The sequence below is a fragment of the Anticarsia gemmatalis genome, chromosome 8 (genome assembly GCF_050436995.1).
Source record: "Anticarsia gemmatalis isolate Benzon Research Colony breed Stoneville strain chromosome 8, ilAntGemm2 primary, whole genome shotgun sequence".
In the NCBI taxonomy this organism is placed as follows: domain Eukaryota; kingdom Metazoa; phylum Arthropoda; class Insecta; order Lepidoptera; family Erebidae; genus Anticarsia; species Anticarsia gemmatalis.
In genome coordinates, this window is record NC_134752.1 from 5,965,699 (window position 1) to 5,993,476 (window position 27,778).

Consider the following 27,778-nt stretch of genomic DNA (forward strand, 5'->3'; position numbering starts at 1 on the left):
GTGTTCCAATCTTCGCGAGCTAAAATAAATAGCTTTTCGGTAATCAATTTTAATAATCACTTTTTTATGTGATAAAAATGAATTGTAATACTCTAGAAATAAAATAATTAATATATTCAAATTTAAAATGTTTTTATTCTAACAAAATACAAGAATATTGTACAAAATAACTTACTAGCTACTATCTCAGATAGTTAAACGTAAATGAATCTCCATACATAGTATCGTGTCATTTTTACTAAATATTTAACGCTAAGATAAAGCCAAGTACATACAGATCTCTCAAATGGCACCGAATGCACCCAATCGTATCAAATGCATAGAAAATATAAGAAGGTTCCTAGCAGTTTAGATAATTAATGTTGTAACTTGCGTCGAGAACAAAATTTTGGTGGTTCAAGCCTCTAAATTGAATCAAACTTGTATCATAACAATTCTAGTTCTACGACGCTAAAATATTTAAAACCAAATCTTGACTAATACCTATTGGATTGGTAACAAAGTAATTTTGATATAGCAACATCTGTCTAAAAAATCCTTGCCATCCTATTTAAATAAAATTTTAAAGCTCGAAGACGTTTGAATTCTAAATTAAATGCAATATTTTGCACGAGCGCGTGAAAGGTATACAGTAATTGGGTGTTTGTATAAATAGTAAAACAATATCATGAATAATAGGTACGCTTATATAGACTACTATTTCTACCTCACAATAGGAGAAATGTGTGCATAACACGAAATTAGTTTCGAATTCCATTGCATTATCAGTTTCTACGGTTCATAAATTATAATTTAACTACGTCAAACAATAATTAGGTTGTAACAGTAACAAAACGTATCAACAAAACAAATAATTTCATACAATATTTTGAAACCTGGTTGTTGTTCACAGCCTTTCTTGTTCCTCTAACACACAAAAAATATGTGAACATTTCTTTTTCCCTGCATTTTTCAAATAAATATTTCCATAATATTTACAAACACGCATCCTTCACAAATATACAATTTGTAATACTTTTTTATGACTACTTAAAATCTAAAACTAAAAGTACAGTCATCAGAAACAGTAATACTTGCAATAAATATTGATTTAAAATAACTGACTTAAAACTAATTCCTCGATTACTAACTCGTTCAGTATACATTTCCTAATAACATAATCTAGAACGGGATTTTTAATTATTATTACTATCACATAGCACTGGCTGTGGATTCAATGAATCGCCTTTTATTATGATTTAAACATTCCATTAAACGCTTGCAGTTTGTACTATAAATTATTTTAGCACACGTCTACGCTAACAATGTTCTCTAGAAAATAGTCCCGAGTCAACACAACACAACCTAAATCTTCAAATAACGGATAAAGTGACTCTAAGTACTTTTTTATTATTTACCTTAAACATAAATAAACCGGACCTAGTATAGGCTCGGCAGTTTCCATGGGCGCTGCGTCGTCTAATTAAATATTAATAGTGTCTATTTACATTTTTATTCCGGAACATTTACGACAGGAAAACGTACTAAGCCGCAATCCTAGTCGAATATTTTCCTCATTTTCTTGAATTGAACCAAAATGTGTTGGATTATGTTCTACAATTTGACCTCGGCATTGACAGAGTGGTTGGTTCCGGCCTCCGCCTCACGTTGCTTCCTCGGGTCTTGCGCAGAGCTGTTGTTCCACCATTGTTCTTCACCTGACGCCCACGCCACGAACACTAAGTTCGTTACAATGAACACGGCCAGAGCTATCCAGAACACCAATCTCCATTGCACTAACGTGCTCTGTAAACGACAAATGAGTAATATTGAATAGTGATCCTACATGGTATGTTAAACGATTTCAATTACTGCAGTATATAATGTAAGTCATGCTCATAAATTCTAGCAGCATAACACATTAATCATACTTAAAGTTGCAAAGACATTTCCTTGTGACTACCCTCCAAAAAAGTTGGCTACTTATTTCTATGTAACTTCCTAACAAACCACCGTCTATTATATACAAAAAGCTATAAAGTTCTCCGAATTGGTCAGCATGTGGATTATTCGTTACCATTTTTGTCAAGACTGTCATAGAAAACATCAAGGATCTGCCAAAAGCACAGCAGCCTTGTAACACAATACGCGATTAGTTCCGGTACTTACATCAGGTGTTAGCAAGCCGACTAGGTATGGTGCGATGATGCCCGTAATAGCTCCGATGCCGTTCACGATGGCCATTATAGTTCCTGCGTAGTTGCAGCTCAAGTCGAGAGCGTTGACCTTCATGCCGGGGTAGAAGGCTCCCATAAGACCCATGGAAGCGGTGAAAAGAATGACGACAGCGTTGGTGTCGCAGCCGGAGTATGACGCCAGGATCATGCAGATACCAGGGCCGACGGAAGCTGTTAAAGAAATTAGTGATCAGTTAGTTTTGAACATATCCTCGTTCATTTATTTCCCGTTTTGTAATTAGTCATTCGTATATTGTCGGTTGTAATAAATTGTATAGTTCAAATACTGAATGCTAAACGAAACATCGTCATAAGCAAATACATTTACGTAATTAAATAACAGAAACACTTGAGTACTCGAACACAATTAGCATCTGCATGTACAAACCTATGGTAGTGAAAGTCTTCCTAGCGTTAGTGACAGTCAGCCAGTTTCTCTTGACCATCTTGTCGCAAATCCATCCGAATGCGATGGAGCTAAACCACATGACTGCGTATGGGAGGGCCGCGAGCGTGCCTGTCCTGTGGATGTCGAACTTGAGGACTCCCGTCATGTACTTTGGTAGGTCCGTCACCATCGTGAAGTAACCGTAGTCGTGACCGATCTGTGGACAAACAATATTTTTTTTAGAATAACACGAAAAATTTAATTGGTTTTGTGGTTTGATACACTTTTTCGGGTGAATCGATTCGTACGGTTGTACTTTAACTTTCTCAGAACTATATTTGTATCACATTTTTTCCGTGATTTTGTCCGTTAAAGTTTTAAGTTTGCCCTTGTGTTACCTAAAGGAGTTATACATAAGGTATACTTTAAATATAGGGTTTGTCCTAACTTATAAGACCATACTTTACATAATGTTGTATGTACTTAGATATTTGTAGCTTTATTATAATTCAGTATAGTACTACAGTATTCGTCCAAAAAGAAACCTTGACTCTAGATTATACGAAGTTCACACAAAATTTATTATTGCATTTCAGAAGTAACCGCTAACTAATCGAGGAATCTGTTATGCAACGTACTTACAACTTGTGAATAAAATATGTAAACAGTTTCAGTTTCTTTACGAGTCATTCCGTAATCTCTACAAACATTTTCAAAGTCAAGACAGAATTAACATTTAGAATTAGGTAACATTTAGAACAACTTCCGAAGGAGAGATGCAAGTAGCCGAATTATTCGGGATCATATTTCTTAGATGAGAATCATTCTTCGAATTCGTAAGGGTACTAAGATGTTTCAACTTAAAAGGGTAACAATGAGCTTTACTAAACTAATTTAGGTGTGTTTATACTTAACACACAATAAGCAATTATGCTAATGAGCTTAGTGACGTAGACAGGCTACATTCTCTTTGTCAGTCAGTATCTTAGGCGTTCATTAAATGTCTATCGGGTAGTTGTTAAATATGAACCTTAATAACAATAGAAACAAGATCTAAATATTATACGAGTATCATGTCTTACTGTTAGTCAAAGGTGCTTACATCCGCATTTCGCTGTGCTATACGCTAACATTAGTGAGACTAAAAACGACTGAGCCAAACACGATGTGGTCCTCATTATTCTAAAACGGTTATAAATAGCTCCAGTCTGTATCTATATATAGTATTGAATCATTCACGGAACTGCAACTGAAAATGCAGTTCAATTAGCAACAACATTAGATTTTTTTGCGTTTGAGTTAGGCTGTAAGCTAAAATCACTAGTTTTAGTATTAAATAACTATTGAAAACTATGCGCAGGCGCATAAGGGTTAAAGAAATAGGTAATTTCTCTATCACACGAAAGTTAACAATCAAGATAAACAAAGCAGTCCATAAATTTATTTGAAACTCAGGCGAGAAGAGCCTTTCTTAAGTGCACTTCACGTGCAGACAAAAGTAAATAAATGAATTGGTACTTATTTATCTCCGAAACGACCTCAACATCTCAGAAGTCAAACAATAAATTAAATAAACGTTAATTATGACCGCGGTGTGAAACATAACCTGACCTGAATTTTGTTTAGATTATTTACCTACTGAATGGACTTGTCAATGAACTGTTATGCAATGTTTCGTTGTTGAATATTTTTCCATAAAAGTGATAATATGCTGGAGGTGACTGATTCATTTGGTCGAACAAATATTTGCTTTTATTTAACGCTAATCAATAGTATTTTTAGTTTGGAGAGGATGCTATAAATATACTACTTCATTCGCACACATTTACATCGTAAAGAATTACTCATAACATAATTGGGCCAGTAAACCCGTCAAAACTTTGCAGATACTTTCTATGTTCCTAATTTTAGATGCTCCATACATATTTACTTATTAGGCACTATGACTTGCTCTCCTTCCGAAATTTATCTCAGGCCAAGAACCTCGGCAGTATTCTGTTCTCTTTTTAAACGATCTACCATCGTAAACTAATACGTACTGTGAACATAGGGCTATGGGAAACTATCTCTACATGCCAAGCTCACGTTTCTGACCACGCTTCCGAGCACAACTTACGGTAAATGCTTTTGTTTTCCTAGCAACTGCTCTGGAATTTATTTTTGTCATTTTTTTCACGTCGGCCTCTAGATTTGGTAAGTGGTTACTTCAACAGAATACTGATAGGTTTTGAACGCACGTCACTAATACTAATGCTGACTGCAGAGTTCCTGCACTCTTTGTGTAAGATTTAGGAAATAGACGATCATGCTACCTTAGAATGTACTAAGATTTATTCTAGGACCAAGGTTAAAGATTAGCATTTGTAAGTAACCTGTAATAAATTAGTCGGAAATGACTCGTTATATAAAATTGAACCTGTAAGCTAATAATAAAGTCTAGTATTTTAAACAAGGCGACAAAATACTGTAGAGACTATTAATTTCAGTAATCGATACAGCTGGTAATCTATCTTTTTGTACGCCGGAAGCCAATTATATTATTATAAAGTAAATACTTATTCACTTTGTAAATGTTTAACATTGAAAGTCGGCGGTAGTGTTGTACCTAACAAGTTTGTTGTAAAACAATATTATTTCAGCAGTTGTTGAGCAACATAGACATATTACTTGGGGTCTTGGACTCCATAATTGATAAAATAAAACTTAATTGCATAAATTTGATCGTATAAAAGTTTTTAAAACTACTTCGAATTCGAGCAATTCTCAGGTGACCAATTCTTCGTTTTGGCTCTAGCTTCTGTCTTTTCTGAGAATTTTTTATATACACTTTAATACAAAACTTTTTTATTTGTTAGCTTACCTGTGCGCAAACTAAGGCCCAAAGTGGAACAGACATGAAGATGGCCTTCCAAGGTATGGCGGAAGGCTGGCTGTTGCGGTGGCTGCCCAGTGCCTCTTCCAAATACTTTTTCTCTTTGTCAGAAATGAACGGATGCGATTCGGGGTCGTTGTAACAAAGCAGCGCCTAAAATGTTAATAAATTATTGTTAAAAAAACGATTAGAATTTATTTGGTTTTACGTTTGTATTTGAAGCACATCTTTTGTATTTTTTTAATAATTTATACTGACGGTAGCTGTGTCATATAATAAAAAGTAAGTGAATAAATAAGTAGACTGACTAAAAACTTATAAATTAGTTTTAAGCTCTTGCCTTTAGCATGGCTTAAATTCGAACTAAAAATACTTATTTTTTAAACCTACTGTAACGGAAATAAACGAAGTGTCTAAACAGGTTTGCAGTAACAAGATTTTCGCGAGATTTAGTGCTGCCTAATTGCAGGCTAATCAAACTTTATCCATCTAATCTAAACCAGCAGCAATTTGAAAGCAGTTCTCGTTTTGTAAACGGATATCGATACCTAGACTAAGTGACAGGCTTTAACATTTCGATTATACAATTAACACATGAGATAAAGTTGCGCAAAATCCGCAAAACGTTCTATAATAAGTAGTTATTTGAGAATGAGGACGGAAACATAAATGAGATCTAATGTCACAAGTTTCTTACCCAAAGTATGAACCATAGAATTCCCACGGCTCCGAATAAGTAGAACACCGATTGCCATTCGCCTGTTTCTTTGATGACCAAGCCTGAGAGGTAGGTGCCTGCGATGTTGCCGATCTGTGCACCGCCGAAGACCAAAGATCCCATGCGTCCTCTTTCCGAAACTGGGGCCCATCTTGCTAACATCGCGTTCAATGCGGGGAATGTGGTACCCTGAAATAAATTTAGCATTAGCATCTGATGATTTTTCATCGGTGAGGCGTATTATGAAGTCCTGTGTTAAACCATGATGGTCAGTTTTCGTTGTGTCGACACGCTTACAAAGAGAAAGGGACCTTTTCAGCAAAAGATTATTATCAGAGCGCTTATAAGTTAACCAGAACTTTGGTCTTTCACTTTAACTCATGAAACTATAAGAACAGCTTATAAAAATAGCCATTAAGAATACAAACCTCTCCTAGTCCTTCCAACACTCTCAATATAATAAGTCCAGTTGCTCCTCCGGCAGACACGGCCCATGGTGTGAGGAGTGTAAACACCGCAGTACTGAGCACTCCAAAGCCAAGCGAGTATTTTCCACCAAATCGTTCCGCTAACATCCCACCAGGGAGATGCGTCACGATGTACCCGTAGTAGAAGGCACTGAGGATCATGCCCTGCGTCGCTTCATCCCAGTCGAAGCCTGTCACCTCCTGAAAAAAAAGAGATAGGTCAATATTTTTACACTTGTCATACATAGAAAGCTATGTGCTTTGCATAAAACAAGGTGTCCTAAAAACAGCAGTGTTTTTAGCCGTTAATGTATTAAAGAAAGTATGCATGAATGCAGCTTGCGTTTGGTAGAACTTGATGTGTTCTTGTCGATATTAAGTACTCTAAAAACCTAAGGCTTAGACTAATTCATTATAATTATAGTGTCAGTATTTTAGATCCTATATGTTTAAACGTAGCGTTATTTATATATCACACGTGCTTCACTAATAGGCATGCACATACGTAACCAAACGCAGTTAAAATGGAGATTTTCCGTTGGTTACAAAAATTCTTTTAGTTTAACGAAAGTGTAACAAATGAAGTATTTCTTTGCTATTAGTCACTAACCGTCTATGGTTGATAATTAGACGTAATTGTATCTAATTAGGATTAACTACTAAGATTACGGTTGCATTGTGTAGGTACAATATACACACACGTAGTACTCTACCTGTTATGTTCTAAATATATAAGATGTGGGTACCTATAATGTTTTCGGCTGTTTACGAATACTCTTCAAATCTTAGATGAACATTACATTTTTGTATTGTTTTCATGAGTAACATACGTCCTTTATTTCAGTATTTTCATAAGTTTTCGAACGTCAGAATAATCTGGACAGTTATAATGAAATTATGTCAACTCATCACCTCAAACGCCCTACATTAATTTATAATCTTGTTTCATAACATAAATCAAGCAAATGAGGTTTTAACAGCGTAATTAGCTTAATTAGAAACGTTTAATTGTATGTCAATATTATGTCATAGACAAGCCGCCGCCGGTCATCCGCCGGTCGTTTTATCTTTGGAATTAAAACGAAAAAATATTTGTGGTCAATTCGCCACTCGCATAAACATAATATAGGTTGTATATTACATAGGTACTGGTTGTCGCTAGGTTAAAGTCGTCGTTCATATAAAATTTATGTAGGTACATAGGTATGTAGTAAGTTGAACGGGTTATTTTTCTGGATCTATTTTGTTTCGCGTCTGTTATTAGCAATTGAGTAAAATATTTAGAAAATTTGAGCATTATATTCGTCATAAAATTAGGCAGTAGACATCGTAGTAGTCAACAATGCAATAAAATTATCAAGGTGATATATCAAGTTATTATATAGGTACTTAATTCATACCTACCCATAAACGATTCATCTCAAGCAACATATCACCAAGTCATTAGAACCATTAAGAATTTGTACATGTCAATTCCTATTCAAATAAGTTGCAGTCTTCATAAATTATTGTAATACCTACCATATTTCAATTTGCATTACAAATCGCATGATACACATGTGTTTGTATATAGGCACGTGTTCACACTGCATTGAAACGAGAGTTGAATATCCGTTAATCTAAGGGAAAAAATGCCAAAACAGAAAGTAAAAATATAAATTACTTTTATCATCGATCAGGGGCCAACAAAAACGAATAATCGTTGAAATTTCGTTTGTTTCTTATCATAATTTTAACCGGAATATAATGTCCGTCTAACTACGATGGTTCAAAAATTTTTTTGGTCTAGTTCGATCTCATCCTTCAAATTAATAAGTACAAGTATAATCATTATCCTTATTATTAATAAAGATTTAATTTATTTTATTAGGTGTTAAAATAATAAAATATAATTATAACTTGTTGATTTATTAAGTTACCGTTTGTCTTTTCTACAAGATAAAATTAAAAGTCTTTTGTTTGGTTAAACTCGAAATATTTACGTAACGCATGATGTATTGTTTTATAGCGACGCTATTTTTTAAGTACTTACGATGCACGTTGCATGGTCGATTGCATTCAACTAGCAGCCTAGTTGATCTTTCAATTAATCTAAATGCATGCGTTAGAAGTGGGATCGAGTCAACTGTATATACAGTGAGTGCTATTGAATTGTTAACCAATTTTATAAATTGACGATGAATTGTAGAATGCGTTCGTTTGGGTCCGAAAGTCTAGTTGAAAATCTAATATTGGCTAACAAGGTGCTTGCACACTCTGGCACAGGTATAACGGAGCAGTAGTGCGATTCTCTACAGTCGGTATCGAAAGTTTGACTTTTAAAATGTACTGCCAAAATAGTTCCTATGACGCCCGTCAGAGGCGCTGATCAGATTTTCATACGATATTTCTCGACAGCTTGCCGATTGCCGGTAGTCGATAGTGGAAGAGGAAGAAGTAATAGCCAGTAGGTACTATCATGCATTTACTTAGGTATTGTTAACCTCTCATGTTACTATAACTAAGATTATAATATTCGTTGTTCTGTTACTGTCGATTAGTGTCGATAAACGAAAACTATACTTACAGTAGGATCAGTAGCAATTTCCTCAACATCTTCAGCTGGGCAGGACCCGTCGTTGCCCATGGAATGCGCTCGCCTGTGTACCATCTGCGTGATAGCTATGTTTAGGCAAACCCGCATCGTGTACGCGTTGGCAACCGCCAGGAAACCCATGATCGCCATCACCCATCGTTGAGGTATTAGGAATACTGGAAAGAAAAAAAATATTGTTAGTCTTTTTTTACCTTCAATTTTCATAGAATTTATAAAACTCGGATTGATAGAGATTTTGTCACACGTCCACATTTCTTGATATCTTCAATTCTTGATTGGAATTAAAAAATAGAACAATGCTATAAAGTCAAAAGTCCTGTACTATTTCGGGTCTGTAAAGTAATTTTCTTTTGAATTTCTTTACAAGCGGAGACAGGTACTGCATACAACCGAATTATAGCGTTATTAAATGTAAATCGAATATTATGTCGGTATTTGATTAAATGTCGAGTGCACAAATTTATTCGTCTACGACCGTTTTGAAGAATGACAAAAGACTGAAAACCTGGCTCAAAGGGCTTGCAACGTTAAGTTCCTGGTTGGTAAAATAGGAAGCTAGACTCATGTCAAATTTCCTAACCGCGTTATATTTTCCGTGATTACATTAGTCCTTGTATCTCTTATCAACAACAACATTAATATTTATGTGCCAATAAAGTTTTTAACATTTAATAAACGTTCTGGTTCATGTTTTATAGGCATATAAAAGAATTTACAATGGCATATAGCGTGTTTAAAGAACTTATTCCATTCGCTACCTACAGCTGATTAAAGCAGTCGGCATTTTAGGTACCGACTTAATTACAATTGGGTATAAAAATAGCCTTTTCTTTTCCATTTGCTACGGTTGTCAAAAGTATTATTGTTACCGATTTGTTATACATACTTTTCATACAGTAAGTTATAAATAGGAAACTATTATTTTAATGTGTACCTAAGATATTGCTTTGTGGAAAAGCAACCTACGATTTCCATAAATATGTCGGAGTAATTATTCATTGTTAAACGTGTATTATATTTTTAAATATCTTTTACTAGTTTTTTTTGTTAAGCAATTACAACTAGTAATTATAAAAACGTATAGAAAATCCATTGTTAAATTAAACAAATCGCAGACATTTAAAAAAAATGTACCTTTAAAAATAAGTACTAAAAAATAAACCACTGGCGGAGAGTTTGAAATCTTAAGAAAGACAAAGGCCAGTTTCATTGCCTACTTCTAAGTGTCTACCAGCCATTAACAAATACATTTGCTGTCATTTTGTCTAACAAACAGGTTAAATTACAATTTTTCATTCTTTTACAGCTATGAAAAAGTGTTATTAGACTTTATACTCGAAAGAAGATAAGTTGATTAATACTTGCAAACAAATTGTCAAGTTCATGTGGATGTAACCAACAAAACAACAAAAGTATGAATGACAGGATGATCTGAACTATTTCTGATAGGACAGTTGTTGGTAATAAACTCCGAAAAGTGAAAGGAAGGAAGGCTTGCGTACAAAACAACAAACAAAAAATTCTGATTGTGCAAAGATCCTACAGCTTAATAATAATTTATTATTCATGCACTTATTTTAATAACACCTCGATAATTTAATGTAGGTCTTTAGTTTTAAAAATAACTTTTTGAGACTGACTAATGGTTAGAAAGTAGATGTCCTTTTTTAAATACAGTCATGAGCATAAATATGTTCACACATTGTCACAAATTTGATGCGTACTATTCATGCTTCAGATTAAAGTCCCAGATTTAACATACTTGTAATAACCGTTCTTTGTGATGAAATCATCTAGGAAGACTTTTACAACATTATACACAATGTGCAACCAGATATAAGTCTGATTACACAAACATTAGTTCGAAACTACTATCCCATTTATTTACATTTACATGCCCTTGAGGTCAATCCTAAGATTTACCAAGTGAATAGTGGTAAAAGTTCGAAATAAAATAATTGTTTGGACTTTTAACATAGAGAGTTGGTAAATCTTAAGTTTTACCGGAAATCTTAGGATTTACCACAGTTCGGGCTTTTACAGTAACATATTGAAAAGTTGTATATCCTACTGATATTAATACACGTTACTATACATTTCATTTTGTCTTGACTACATCGTTAGGTTATGCAATCATATTAACGTCTACATAATTGTAACGAGCTCGATTTGTAAACTCGATCTAAGATCGCCGTTTATCCTGTTACGTGTACATTTAGCAATCGAGTTCGGAAGCGATTGCATTTCTAGTTGCAATTAAGATTCTATTGTGTTGTCTATCTAGAGCTGCAATTATGAAGTTATTGTGGCTATACATTTGATGATGTATTTTTAGAGTGTGCTCACAGGTCGGTAAACGATTCTTGTTAAGTAACCCTTGGCGCAGTCATTATATAGATAGATGAACTGAGCGTCTCCGTGCCTCGGAAAGCACGTTGAAAAGTCGGTCGCGGTTGTTGGAAAAAGAGATAACAGTCGTTAAGCCATGTCAAAGGCTTTCAGGCGGCTTGAACAACTTAGGCAGTAGATTGACCACTACCTAACCGTACGGTATTTGAAGCATATTTTGTTTCATAGGTAAATAAGAGCGTTTTACGTAGTATATTTTTCTTAGGAGTAATTCCGAGTAATCTAGCGAGCAATCGACATTTTCTCATATTCTCATATGTTCATGCGCCCGTTAAAACAGATGAGAGATAGTATAAAAATTCCTAGATCATTGAACAAATATTGCAATAGAACTGCATAACAGATGAACGATAATCCTAATATTATTCATTTAAACTGTTACGTATCTTGTAATTACGTGTTTAATGAGAGCATAACACTTAAAACAATCAACATAGAATACTCTCACACTCAAGCCATTTATCATATCAAACGGTTTTTTCCAGCATCTTTTCTTCATAACACGGCTATTACTAAGCTGTCACTTTATACCCATAATTATAATCCAACAACTTAGTAGAGAGCCTTGCATGCAAGGCTCGCGGCTGGCAAAGGTATACAAGATTCAGAATACATCAATACACGTACATCAGTGACCCACAGTTACATGCAGACGGTGGCCTGTTTAATCCAGCTACTTTATTTAAAAAAAACACATAAATTTTAATAGTAATCTAGGTAGTTATTGCATGTAAAGGATCTCTACTGCGTTGTCGGACTGTTTCTACGATGCTTTCATGGTGTTTGTAAAGTGTTCGTGTAATAACACGTGGTGCGTTTGTAAACGTCTTTAATCTGTTATTATCAACTGTCTCATCACATGATGGTATCCGGCTATAAAAATATTATTGTCTACCGTTGCTGACGTTGCATGATCGATTATGTTAATTGGTACTTAAAGTCACTGTGTACGCTGTTACTGCAGCATTTTTATTCGGATCATGATTTTAATTAATCGTGTCGTGTTCTTTAAAGAGTCGATCTTTTTGTTTTCTTTTTGTTATGGCATGTGACATAGAGTACAGTCACGTTTCATCAGCACATGATTCTTTCTAGTATTTTTAGACAAGCACAGTCACGGGAAAATATGTGTACAGATCTTTACATTTTCCTTACTGTATTGACTGTTTACAACGAACTTCTAATGATTTAACTATCGAATACGTGATTGCTCTTACTCTACTATTAATAGGCTACTGGCTTATTTACCTTAATAAGTAACACTATAGTTAATCTTTAAACCTAACCACCGAATCACCGGTATCTTATAACAACGTCTAATAAAACTAGACTATTTGTTCTGTCATTTCCGAGAGCACGAAAATCCGACCTTGACATACTTTAGTCAAAAAGTATGTTTTAATAGATAACTAACTGTTTGTAAGTCATTGTCGAAAACAGCTCATTCACATGATTATGATAATTATTGTGGTTATTGTTTTAATCCATACAATCTCGGTAACAGTGGTGTTTATAACCGTAGATTAACCAACTGTCGCTTCCTTCATAACTCTTAAGTTGATAGAAATTTGTATTACTTACCCATTATTTGCTTGTTGTTACAGTTATAAAACGTATTATTTTTTTATTAGATTAACGAAAAATATAGGAAGTCCGTGTTTATGATGATCAGAAAATGCATCAGTAATGTTTTAACCTGAGTGAGTATGCCTAGAAAGTCTAACGTATTGTTGTAAAGATTAATCTGTTTGTTTTTAACTTTTCATGGAATGTAGATTATAATTATTTAATTGTCTTACAGTCTGAAGGTTTAGCAGAACTACTGTCTGTTGATAAATTAAGAGGAATTAACCGTTTAGGAAGCATACTATCTTAGTAGCTTTTATTATGGGATTAGATTTCGAGTTTGTTTGTCACCTGTGACAGCTGAGTGTTGTAATGTAGCCATTAAAAGATTTAAGAAATGTCTTATACATCCTCAGAGGTATGTTATTTAATGAAGTAAATACCTATCTGTAAGACAATGTGATTATGGATACCGGAAATACCTACTTATAAACCGCTCTTTATAAAGTTGGCATATGCAGTGCCCTACCTTCTCCGTCTAAACCAAAATCTATCAACATCGAAACAAAACAAACTTAGGTTTACTTTCAGCAGCACTAAACAATAATAACCTACATATGAAAACAGAACGGATGTCCAAGCAAGTCAATGTCGCGGTTCAGACGAGCGCAATCTCATTAGAGAATGAAATTGTAGGCAGTCGTACACCGCAGTTCGCAGGTTGAATGGTTGACGTCAAACCGACACAATGCTCGCTTCAGCTCACATTTGATTAGCAACCCCACCCACCTGACCGCGTTTATCGACCGTAAACTTTATAGAATATGTTCATATTACTCACGAATCGGATGTCCTGATTAATCTTTCAAAATGCTTAGGAAAAGCTAGAAAATGAAGAGAACCAAGTAAATAAAATAACGGACAGAAGGCGAGAGCAGTCAATCAATACGCTCCGTATTATATAGGCTTATATTAACTGGGAAGTGAAATCTTAAAAACCATTCGACTAACTAAAATTGAAAAAGCTCATAAGTGCTCAAATTTCGGTATTCAGTTGCGGTTGATTATTTGATTTACTTTAAAATGCAACAACGTCTGTTATCTTTCTACAGGTTCTTCGAATAAGTAGGTGCAAGTGGAATTTGGTTTATTAAATCTTTTTCCTTGTTGGTCAACTGGTCGTATGTCGAAACATTTCCGATCAATTTGACTATTTCGAAATACGAAAGTGATACAGGCTTGTAGAATTTAAATCACTTTTAACGTTTTCAGAGAACTAGCCATAACGTAAGTGATAATACTGACTTCAATGTATAATGAAGACAAACTTAAAAAAATGTATGACTGTCAGTAAACATTGTGATGTAGTTTATTAGGTATATCTCTTTCACCGTCCTATAAACAATGTTTATTGTTGTTAAGATCCTGATTTAGACACGATACTTCAAAAGGTTCTATTAATTATCTCATCAACGGAACTATACAAAATCAATCGGATTATAAATAGAAAAAGCAATATAAATAACAATGAACAAAAGGATAATATAATATAACGGACTTTAGATGTCAAAACAAATCAACAAAGAAAAATAACAGGAAAGAATTAAAGAATCATTCTAGCTTTATACTTTTCTAACAGTATTATGGTACATAATAGCAGATTATATTCCGGACAATAGGATCCGACATCAAATGAAGTATAAATTGTTGATAATAAGTAGTGATTCTGTACGTTTGTCATCGTCGCATGCGCAGCGGTCCGCGACCGACCTGGGAGCGTAGGAATTGTGAATCAACGTAAACTTCAACTAGTAGGTCAATGATTTTGGTGTATGATGTCCTTCAGTAAAGCTTACCTATATAACGTTTGCCAATTGCTAAAATTTGCTTTTTGATTTTCAAAAGTAACACGACTTGTCAAGCAATCAATTTCTGCAATCAGCGATTGTAACGTCAAAGAAATTTCCTGTTACGTGTTTTGACATTAAAAATCTCGCTGTGGTAATTTACTCGGAATCGTAAATTACGACAAGCGCCTTTAGCATAATTTACACTAATATATTTAAATTTACATCATTTTAGTTTAATATCGGCACACTCCATCGCTACATTAAGCTTAAGGACAACAACAAAACATAATTTCAAAATTTTACGCTTCAAAGTAATTTCTGTTACAAAAATTCTGTACGAAAATGCAAATTACCTTGATATTGCAACTTCAAAATGCACTACAAAATAAAAATGTGCAACAACGCTTCCGCTTCTTCTTAATCGGCGTTTAATTATCCGTTTGCGTTAACCAAGTGCATCTATTGACACACTAATTGTTAATGACGGTTAAACTATGCGTTAAGTCGCACCTCGGAAGCCTGCTCGGAATAAAGGCAACACATGCGCTTTCCACGCGATTGCAAATTAGAGACCATTGTCTTCTAAGAAAAGATATAATGTCATCGTATGAATTAATTTGTATGTAAAATAGATATAGTGTAGTATCCGGTAAATGTAGGTGATGATCTGGTACTTCAATCTGCATCTACACAAGACCTACTTATATAGAGCGACAAGAACAGATAACTTTTGAATATCTCAAAAGTTTTTATTTTGCGCGACCGATAGGTGCTAGTTATTGATTTCAATTCATCACATCTACTAGACTAATTGATTGTTACATAATACTTCCTGTCACTGATAAATTATTTAAACAATTGATCATTACTCATCAAGCAATCAACGGTTATTACAGTAAAAGAAGAGAGTCATGTGTTTATATTTTTAAAAAGGCTACTTTTGTTCCAGAACAATAGACCATTTAAAATGTACGATCGAAATGAAGTCACATCGTTGACAAAAACGGTTTTATTATTTCCGTTCTTCCACCGGTCACAACTACTGAATACAGATCAAACGCAGCCGTTAACATTCCCGTTGACGGCCTAACACCGAAATGCAGTGACGTATGTGACGTACGCAATACCGTCCACTCGCTGTGCATCATTAAAATCAATCCGATATGGAACTGAAACGCACGTTCTCGTCGATGTAGTTTCCCAATTTGGCATTGGTATCGAGAAACTCGTTAGAAGTGGTAGTTTTTACATCGATCCGCGAAAAAGTTTCTATTGAAGTGGACGAACGGAGCATTCCGAGTTGTGGCGGCCAATGGCTGCGCAACCAGTCCGCACTGGCAGACAGGCTGGCGGTGATTTCTTAGGGCACATTGTAATTTAAACGCATAAAATCGCAGCTTTCCAAGAAAAGTCGTAAGATGAGGCGCGTTTTATTACACATCTATTAGCCATTACCGTCTTTAATAAAGCATTTTACAGATATGTACGGCAACGATGAAGTCGTAAATTACACCTCTTTTGTGTGGAAAATATTTTTTTATTCACTCATTTACTGATTACACATTACGTACACGTCACTGTAGGTTTCCTAGAATCTGTATTGTAATGGTATATGGCACCTACTCGTCGAACAATAACCCTATATTAAATGACACGGTCTAATGGGAAAATAAGTGAGCTGTTAATGCTAAACAAAAATAATATGATAAATAGTGAATACACACGAATATCTTAGGATAAACTCTTTAGATAAATTGATGTTTATCAGAAGGCTTATTGAAATTATAGCACCTGTTTAATTAATAAATTATTCATAGATTCCCTGCTGATCCTGCATTCCCACACAATAAAACAAATTTGAAGCTATTACAGGACTAATTATATTTTAATGTCGCACGGAAACGATAGGAACCAAGGTTCTGTCTGATTGCTATTTATTAGTCGCAAGAGAGTCGTCAGACTAGTCGCGAGTCCCTTTCACCTGGTGCTGTAAATCAACCAACATCGTACTCGCCGAGTGGGCGGGATAATAGATTTTCCAAAAGCTGTCCAACCTCTGATACTTTGTGAAATCGAAGATTAATTCGTTTTCAATGCAATAAAAGAGTAGGTATTCTCTTTTACAATTACAAAGAACACAGTTTAAAAGACTCTATTTTTCTATAGCTCGTAGGAATGTTATCGTAGGTAGGTACTGTTACGCAGTGGGTAAGTCACTGACGCTATGGCATTTATAGGAATCTCCACCATGTCTAATCAATGGGTGTTTACGAATACCATGACACCTTTTTTTCCTCTACAAGATTTTTTATTCGTCATGATCCATTTTCCAGTGCACAAACGTTAATTGGTAATTTGTTTCTATTAAAACCAAAGTTGAAACCCGTATCATCTATTACGTATTTTGAAAAATCATCATCATTAACTAGTTGTAAAGTCAAGATTATCCATTTGCTAATTACCAAGTGTTGCAAATCAGAGTCATTATTTTACTAAAAAGGTTGAAGTAGAAAATCCACTTGACTTGCTTAACGATGAACAAATTAAAATTCAACGCAACTGAAAAACTAATTTTACGGTATCAAAAGATTTTCCAGTGAATTAATTACTAATGTATTTTTAGATTACTTTATATTATGTAAAAAACACCTGATCAATTTTAGTGCGGAGTTGCGAACCATCCCTAATTTGTTAGTCCAAGTCGAATCCAACGAGAGGAGTTATGGTTCGTTGGAATGTTGTAATCTTGCAACTGCATGTACGAACTTAATAGATTCCTTAGTATAATCTGTTAAATTAAAAAGATGTAATATTATGTCCGTACTATAATAACAAATCTACATAATGCATTGTCAATTTCAGACGTATAATTCAATATAGCTTTAGTTATACACCAACGAGTGATTTTAGGTTCAAATATATGACGCCATTTTTCTTTAATATAACGCGAAGGCAATGTACAAACTATTTTTGCGAAATACAAAGTGTTTATCAAAATACGAACGTGTTTGTTATTTATAAAATCTATTATAAATTAAAAATAATGTATAATTGTTTTGTTACAAAATACGTATTCTAGCAAACATGCGTGGTTACTCTTGCGTAAAATGACGTCAAAGTTACACATCGGATAACTTAGAAAAATACCTTCTTTTATGCTTCAAGGATCTTAGTAAGTTAAAATAAATAGTACTGAAGGTAACTTAATAGTCCAACGTAAAATAGAATTGATTTTAGCATTTTAAATTTTACTTAATTAGTGTGACTTTAGTAGTCACAAGTTTTGTAAAAGATTCTCGCGTTGAGGATAGTTAAAACGTATTTATAATTGTTATTATCGTGCAATGCAATATTTAACGATAATAACACCTTTTCGTCTAATTTTGATGATCTAACAATAAATATTTCGAATATTTGTTATGTCCTTGAACTGTCAGTTTTGATCTTCTATTATTTATAATTACTTCGATTATTTCTAAAGGACACATAACTGAAGAAACTAGTACTACTCCCTTAGTTAGACATAAAATACCTCACAAATATGATATTTATAAACATATGAGTAGAGTCACAAACACAGAAATCTCGTTTCTACTATGAGAATACCGGTTATCAATACAATCCAAGTTCTTGTACAACAATAACACAGTACATTCCTCTGTTGCTAAGCAATTTCATTGTCAAGTACCAATCATTTGCATTAGAAAAGCTTTGGAACATTATGTCTTATTTGTATGGAAAATATGTGTGTATATTAATAGGTATAATTATGTATGTACATTTGTTAATGGGCCAGGTGTATGTAAATCAAAACGTGTTTCAAACTCCGTTGTTCCGTGGACTGTAAGCGTAAATGTTATTTGTGAGATGTTCAGTTTGATTACAGAGTTATGTGAAGTTTCGATAGCAACGTTTTTTCTCGAAAGTGCCGAAAATTTACTCGATGTAGGCATAAATGTACAATAAAAAGTGACTTTTCATAGATTATTAGTTACACTTCTAACTTCTTAAGAACTGTCTCTGGCTCTAACTTTCAATTTTCATACGCCGATCGAATGTTTTTTTTAAAGGACATTGTGGATCTTATTTTAGGACATCATTAGTTAACTTAATAAGCTAATATTTTTCTTGCATGACTCTCTCTATCGATAAACGCAGGTTTAATACCTAAATGTATCACAAATCTTTACCTTTATATTATCCGGATAAATTGATTAATAAGTTCAACAATAATGCATCTAGATACTAAATTATCCACTTCAGTGGTTCAGTATACGGCACACAGTCACGTGTACCGCCACTCAATAAAGCGAACGTGATGGCAATTAATACGCGATCTTACAAGATAATTGTATAGTTGTATAGTGACAATCTGCAATCTATATCCCAATGACGTGCCGTGAATGAACTGCATTGAACGACATTTTACGGTAAATATGTTGATGGAATGTATGTGGAAAGATACAATAATAAGTATCTAAGTATTTCAATTGAACAAAAAATTGTGATTAACAATTGTCATCTATTGTGCATTATAATTGCTTAGCGAAGTAAATTGTGTTGCACTTCCAATTACTTACTACAATTTTAGCAAATAATTATATACCTAGTTGAATTTGAAGTCACAGATTAACTGAATGTTTTTAAGCATATACGTGAAATATAGAAATAAATATATAATGTAGTATTAAAAATTAAAAAAAGGCTGTAGAATTTTCGCTTAGAAAATGCTGAAGAAATGTAAATGTAAGTCCGATATAAAAAATATTTGTTTTGATTTGTATTTATATATAGAACTACATAATAACGTTTATGATTATAATAACACGGTTGATTACTTTTGCTTTTAATAATAAAACCTTTTACAAAATGAATCGGCAATATTACAACCAGTTATGCGGCAAAACGAGTGTTTACATTATTATAATTAACATATCTTGTTATTTAAATTAATGAAATAAATATTAAATGAGAGAAGTCCATTATATTTGCAGAAATAAAATTATCTCTTTACTTTGATGGACTTTATTTATATTCAATGAAGAGTATTCTAGAGGTAATAAAATCGCTATAAAAATAAAAAGGAAGTTTAAAAACCGATTTCGTTTTGTCACGTTTTGGGACTTTAAAAACGTGATAAAGAACGATTTTGTTATTCAGGCAGTCTGGGTAATAATAAGTTTGCGAATTTTAAATAAGTAATAAATAAAAAATAGATATCATAGATATAGATAAAACTTTTCATTGATATGAAATAAAAAAAATTAAAACAGCATCGAAGTATTAGCAAGTGGAAATTTTCACCGAAATTTACCCATTAAAACCCATGTATATAGATTTGGCGAAACAGAGTAACAATCTTTCACCCAAACATTCAAACTTAGTATTTATATAAGACTAGCTGACCCGCGCAACTTCGCTTGCGTCATAAGAGAGAATGAGTCAAAATTTTCCCCATTTTTGTAACATTTTTTACTGGTACTCTGCTCCTATTGGTTGTACCGTGATGATATATAGCCTATAACCTTCCTCGATAAATGGGCTATCTAACACTGATTTTTTTCAAATCGGACCAGTAGTTCCTGAGATTAGCGCGTTCAAACAAACAAACTCTTCAGCTTTATAATTAATCTAGATTAATCTGAGTACTATACGGGTGTTATATATAACCAGAACCTCGAATAAACTTGCGTACATCCGAAAGATAGATATAATTCTTCGTATGATAAACGGAATAAAGTCAAAACATATTTAAACAAGCAGTCCGGCGTCACTCCTGATGTATTATGATATCCTAGTCTTTGTTCTACGCAGCTGTGTACACTTGAAACAGCCGTCAAAACTCTCTGACACCGTTCACAATGCCCGCACAATGCGGTACAGTATTTCACAATAGTTATAGAGTAAATATTCAATATCTCATTATTAGAGAAATGATATAAGATCTTTATAGTATAAGATTAAGATAGATTTTTGTCACAGAACCAACAAAAAGGGCTAAGGACTATCGATAACCGGTTGGCTATGGACAGATTTAGAATGCATTTTTGGGTAATTTCTCGCTAATACGGAAAGTTATGATAGTGAAAACTTGAAAGATTGGTTAATTTTAAGTTAAAAGACAGTATTATCGTTCAATGTTCACCCTAAACATTTTCCTCATTTGCGCGACACAATCGACAAAAAAATATTGCACAAAATTGAGAGCCACTTGATTTTTCTAAAGCTTTTTTGAAGTTAAATGTAAATAAAGTATACCTAAATAAATAATTGAGATAAATTGGTTTGTATAAAGTAAGAACCCCCTACGCAATAAGGCTTTAAATAATTCATTACGCAATTCTGTGTGGTTTGGTGACATCAAGAGATGACCAGCTATTTACCTTTTCAGAATTATAATGAGAATAAACTAAATCTTTATTATTAAAACCAAAAACATAGGATAAAAGTGTACAACGCTTTCGGTAGTTTTAGTTTCACACTGGATTATTGTAGTCATATTTAGTACTATTTACATCACATTATAATAAAAGAATAGAGCAATTACGGTACACAAATACAAATCTAGACTAAATTCACTAATTGAATGAAACAAAGAATGAATTTGACAATTATACGTTAATTGAAGTAAATGTTAGTGCAAAACTTTACAAATGCGTGCCAGACACTACATAAGCAGAAAGAAATATGAATAAGTTATAAGTTGTCCATACACTCATAGCTAGCTATGGCACTAGCGGCAATAGACAATTTAATTTAGGCCTTAAGTTACTTATTGAAGAAGATTAAAATACGAATTAATAAAGATAATTCTAACTTTATTCAAAGCTATATTGTAAATAGTATATAAAATAAATGTCATACTTCGCTATTATTCCCAACAAAGATGTCGCCAGCAGGAAATATCTGCATTTCGAATAAATCACTAGTTGACCGACTAGTTATAAATTAAGAGGTAATGATCACGAAAGAATGTAAGAGATACGCCGTAACGCCACTTATTATAAATTATAATAACAGCAATAACAGTGCCGACAAGGCTGATGGCTGCAAGCTTCCTTGTAATCCTTTGTGCAAGTTTACTGAACGAGTTAAAAGTTACATCATGTCTATACCACGACTGTCTATTTGCTAAGAAAATTACAATATTTTCTTAAGTCAATCTCTTTACGCAATTTCTTGTAGTGTTGTCTTGTTGTATCAGTAGCACGATTTTCTAAAGTCGGTACTATCGATAACCAGGTGGCTATTGATATATTTTGTATGGAACACAGAAGCTGAACAGTCGGTACAATCGAGTCGAGACAATTTGACATTTAAAATGCGCTTCAAAAAAATTGTTCCCGTGTCTACCCGCTAGAGGCGCTGATCAGATTTTCATGCCAAGAAAATAATTCGATAGCTAGCCGGTCGTCGGTAGTGGATAGTGGTAGAGAATCGCGGTACAGACGGCTGTCGACAAATTTTGGAAAACTGTTGAGCGGCTATCACAAGAACTATTTTTCTTAAGTTTTTCGAAATGACGTTGGTTGATAGTACGGACCGTAGAAAATCACGCTACTGAAGTATTCAATATAATTGATTTTGTAGCGCCATTACGCACATTCACTGCATTTGACGTCATCGAGCAGTGAACGTTTGCGAATCGATTGCGAATCAATTGATTATTGACACGCCGAATTATGATGCAGGTTACACGTATTTAATCCAAATATTTACTGGAAATGTGTTGAATATTTTCAGTTAAACCATTGTTGAGTACATACAACATTTATTTTTGTTAGAAACATTGACGTAAGATAACCAAAAATGAACTATTTTTAAACTTATATTTTTACTTAAAATGTTTGAAGAAAAGTCTACAAAACTTAAGCCTATGAAATAGTGAAACGGAAAGGCCGTTTGTCTAATTGTATTTGCATTATTCAGAATGCTAATAGAGTTATTTCATAAGAAAAACTATTACCATCTGTGACTAAACGTTTTGCAAAAGAACAATGTATTGTAGTGCTACATATTTTTTGCCATTTGTGAAGGCCACTCAGCATTGGCGGCCAAGAACCTTATAATTTGTTCTGCAAATAAACAACGACTTTCTATTATGAAGCTGTTGATATGAATTGCAGTTTTGTATTTATTTCGTAAACTATTGCGATTTATTTGCCGTTTGCTGTATCATACTATTGCGCGGTTTTAAATACGGATGTGAAGTTTTCATATATTTTACGTCACAGATTTTTGACGAGTTTGAATAATAAAAGAGATGTTATCCAATTTTTTGGTTGTGCATCCTTATCATTCTTACGTGATCAGAGGTGCATGACCTCAACAGTGTTAAATGCGCGTGTTTTTTCGTTACGCATAAATGTTTGATGTAATTTTATTTCGCAAACACAAACAGTATTTCAGACAGAAATCAAATGTGAATTTCTTTCTATACGTTTGCAAAGCTGATCAATATCCGATCTATCGAACATTTATCTATGATTCAGCACTTATTATAGGAAGTAACACTACAGCTGAATGCAACAACAGTTGTCCAAATCAGTTCATCACTAAACAACTTTCGCACGTCGGCCTTCCTTTCAATTTAATCGATCACATCTCTTCCTGTATTCGAAAATTATTATAAAAACTCGTTGATAAACGGTTTATAAGTATTTCCAGTGTCAAGGATATTGTTGCATAAATATGTGACGTTAAAAGACTGAGATCTTAATTAATAGGCGTAAGACTTATAAGCTGCGCATCCTCAGCATTGGAATCAGGGCATACGGGCCGTAAGACTCAGTCAATTTGTATTAATTTCTATGTCACCGAAAGGGCGATCCGGTGTACCATAAAAATGAATAGAAAGAAACAAATCCGTACAGTTCCTACCCTCAAATTCCGATGAGCAGGTTTGTGGATCGTTTTAGAGCCAGTTTCACAGTGTAAAGTATGAATAAGTGTCAGACAAGCTATCTGCTAGGCAAATAAATAAATTAACATCATTGGACAACTCACACACGGTCATTTTATTCCAAACTAAGCAGAGCTTGTACTATACTTCTAAATACATACTTATATAGATACATTGACATCCAGGCTCAGGACAAATATTCGTGCTCATCACACAAAGATTTGTCCCGAGTGGGATTCGAACACACCATACGCGGCGCTTCGGTTATTGCGGCGAGGTGACCACTTAAACCACTGCACCAAACGTGCAGTTAATTATATAAATTGACAGCAAGCGTATGAAAATGACTGTCAAAATTCTATCTGTTCAGCTACTTGATACTTATTCACAAGTGATGGAGTCGGGCTTTAGTCTAATATTTCTCTATCATAGTTTCTCATTTAATTTACTAGCTGACCCGCGCAACTTCACTTGCGTCACATAAGAGAGAATGGGTCAGAATTTTCCATGTTTTTGTAACACTTTTTACTGTTACCTACTCTGCTCCTATTGGTCGTAGCGTGATGATATAAAATATGCTTTTTTTTCACGAAAAATATTCTCAAAATTATTTATATCTCTTAGTATAACGAAGTCGCGCTAAGACATATCCGCCATTAAAACAGTTGCCATGACAACGGAATTTTGTTAATTCAGTGTCATTATAATATTGATTTTTCGCGACTTCGTTGAATTTTCTGAATTTTCCCGGGAAATGCGTCATTTTCCCGGGGTAAAAAGTAGCCTATGTCCTTTCTCGGGTATCAAAATATCTCCATACCAAATTTCATGCAAATTGGTTCAGTAGTTTAGACGTGATTGAGTAGCAGACAGACAGACAGACAGACAGACAGACAGACAGACAGACAGACAGACAGACAGACAGACAGAGTTACTTTCGCATTTATAATATTAGTATGGATTGTAGATATTGCTCTGTAGAATTCTGATTGATATTAATTTAAACGCATTACACATTCTCTACCTGATTCCAATATAATTAACAGCAATGGAAAAAATATTTCATTAATTAAAAGAGACACGTGCAAATTCCGTAAATAATATTATGTACAAAGATCATAAACTATTTTATTTTAATAATGCAATAAATCCATAAAAAATATTCCTTACTTTTTAATACATATCTCAGTTCTTTTTTTATATTTTGAAGACGGAACACTGTTATCATGAATTAAAAGTATTAAATCGACTGTTTGTCGATTACCTAATAGTTATGCATTCTTATTTTCATTGTGGCTCACATAATGTAGATTAACTTTTATGTACGCTTCGAATATATCGTGATATTAAACACGCAGTATTTATTAGCATTATATTATGTTTTAATTATCTGGCATACTTATACGGACTAATCATGGTCAATAAAAAATCTTTATTAAATAAAATATTATTACTCTTAAAAGGAAGGATTGCTGCAAATGGCGTTCTTTGGTTCTATGGAAAAAGGCGTGATGTTAAGTAAGTACTTATTTATGTATTACTCTCTTAATTTTAAAACATACTACAGAACTCTCTTCTTTATTTAAAGAATTTCCTATTAATTAAGGTTTCTGAACTTTAAGGGCCAACTTTATCAGGACTTAGAACTCATAGGTAATCGTCGTCGGATAACCTCTTTAATAGATAAAATTACAGCAGATGTATCAAATGTAAGTAAATATTTCACATGTTAAGCTATATGATGCTTATTCAAAGGTGGAGAAGCTGGACATGAATGTTATTTCTTTTCTTACTTTACGAATGTCAAGATTTATCTAAGAAAAGCAAGGGGAAACCCTGTACGTACACATCTTATGAGGAAAAAGTTTTGGGCTTACTATCTGTCGCACAAAAATGTATGTATTAGATAACATCAGTTCACTCACTGCTTAACATCTTCAATAAGATGAATGGATTTAAAACTATGAAAGAAAATGTCTTGCTTTTCGTACTAATAAATTAAGATTACTTATTGTTTATGTCAATTATAATTATTATCCTAATTTGATATGGTCGAAGAAATAAATTACGACTATTTATCACTATAAAGCCTGAAAAGTGTTCTAACGACACTATAGGTTCAACTCCATTTCTTGACATTTTTTTGGATACAAATAATATTTTCAATTGATATTTTTAAGTAAAACAATTAAAATTTACTTAAAAAATGTTAATGCTAATTAATATGAGGTAAATAATATTATTTTTTAACATCTTTAATGCAAATGTTATGAATTAAACTGTGATTAATAAACAAGCAAGTTGTAAATATTTTTTATTAGCAAAAGTTCGAGTAATTGTTACAAAAAAATCCAAGATTATTTTTTAAGTAATCAAGTAGCTAAACAAATTAAAAAAGACGCAGAAAAAAATACAAATAAATATTAAACTTACGTTTAGATAAAATCAGCTGCCAACCGGTCAACATTTTTAAAAATTAAAAAAGGAACACCACCAAAAAAAATCACTTAGTTCAAGAAAAAAATTCACTGGATGTCAAATATTAGGAACCATATATCACAAGTGGAATAATGTTTGAAAGTCTTAAGTGTTCGTAAGCTATCGCGATATTCGATGCGCACGAGTCGCGCAGGTTGCACTGAACCGTCTCGCGCACAACACAGCCTACAATTACGCGGCCGCGCATTCGCCATCACTCTATATACTCCCTGCGATCACCACTAAACGTAGAAAACTCACCTATTGTTTGCCATTATCAATTATCCTGTTCATACGAAATCTAATTTGGTTTTTCTATGCACTATTGAGGAAATCATTTGTTTGGCTGAGCCCAAAATTATTCATGATTATGTCTACCGACAATAAATATTATTGTTTATTTTTTCTTTTCTTTAGCTATTGTTTGGCACTTCAGACTCAAAGGCTCCAATTTGGTAGAGATAGATTTTGACAATGAATGCATTTTATTATTTACCTCCTAGAATCTATTTAAAATTACCTTATCTGTTACTTAAATCGTGCAGTACATTTCTGTTTGGATTCTTTAGTAAATTGTGTGCACATAAAGTATTAGCTATCTACCTATTCAATCTACGTAATTTTGCAAGTAATCCTTAACATCTTATCCAATTAAGTCGTGTAATTAAAAAATAAATTCGTTTTAAGGCCGTTCAGTATTTTGTAGGGTACTCATTCATTTTATGACTGAACTTGCTACAGTTTATTGTTACTTCAAAATGCGTGTTTTAAATTCAATTGTAGACAACCTTTTAGTTTAATTTATTTCATTACTGAGATAGGAAAAATACAGGAAGGGGAACAATCAAATACATAAGTACGTCCATATGACTATGCGCGGGTTCCATTTTACTCTTTTCTAAATCTGTGGCATTCGAATAGTTCCTCCCATCCTTATTCCGTCAGTTTATCTCCCAAAAGCTGTCCTAGTTTTCCGTCCCGTTTCCTAAGGCTACCTTGACGAGATAATTATTTATTTATTCAATTTATTCGGTTAAATAATTCATTTCAAATGTATAAAATGCGTGTTACCTGAGAATTAGTGAACCAGTTCATTTATATAACAGTAGTCGGTCAAGTTCAGTAACACGCAGCTATCGTGTGCCCAAATACAAATTGTTATGTCTAGTTTAACTCGTGTTTTTGAAAGTAGGTTTTCTGTCTGTCTGGTTAGTATTTGTTTCTGCAAAATTGCTGGTACATTAAATCAAGGTATAATAGAGAGGAGAAGATTAAGAAGGAATTCTTGAGGAGCCTGTTATAGCGAAAATATAGCG

The 27,778-nt window shown here is 33.5% G+C and overlaps 1 protein-coding gene across 1 annotated transcript; it reads right to left on the reverse strand.

Annotated features, from left to right (window-relative positions):
• Nucleotides 1-111: 111 nt before the first annotated feature.
• Nucleotides 112-26,667, reverse strand: LOC142974791 (putative inorganic phosphate cotransporter). The gene is made up of 8 exons (XM_076117311.1): nt 26,418-26,667; nt 9,228-9,412; nt 6,623-6,862; nt 6,174-6,383; nt 5,465-5,629; nt 2,605-2,821; nt 2,149-2,387; nt 112-1,785 (listed from the first exon to the last, which is right to left on the reverse strand). The coding sequence occupies exons 1-8, from the start codon at nt 26,449-26,451 to the stop codon at nt 1,594-1,596; spliced, it is 1,482 nt and encodes a 493-aa protein (XP_075973426.1). The 5' UTR covers nt 26,452-26,667; the 3' UTR covers nt 112-1,593.
• Nucleotides 26,668-27,778: the final 1,111 nt, after the last annotated feature.

Bases quoted from the DNA above. Each gene is read 5' to 3' on its own strand.
- LOC142974791 (XM_076117311.1), bottom strand. From the start codon at position 26,451: ATGTTGACCGGTTGGCAGCTGATTTTATCTAAAC. The intron at 6,863-9,227 runs GTAAGTATAGTT...CTTTTTTTTCAG, and splicing joins AAATTGCTACTGATCCTACT to GAGGTGACAGGCTTCGACTG. The intron at 5,630-6,173 runs GTAAGAAACTTG...TTAACATTTTAG, and splicing joins TTCTATGGTTCATACTTTGG to GCGCTGCTTTGTTACAACGA.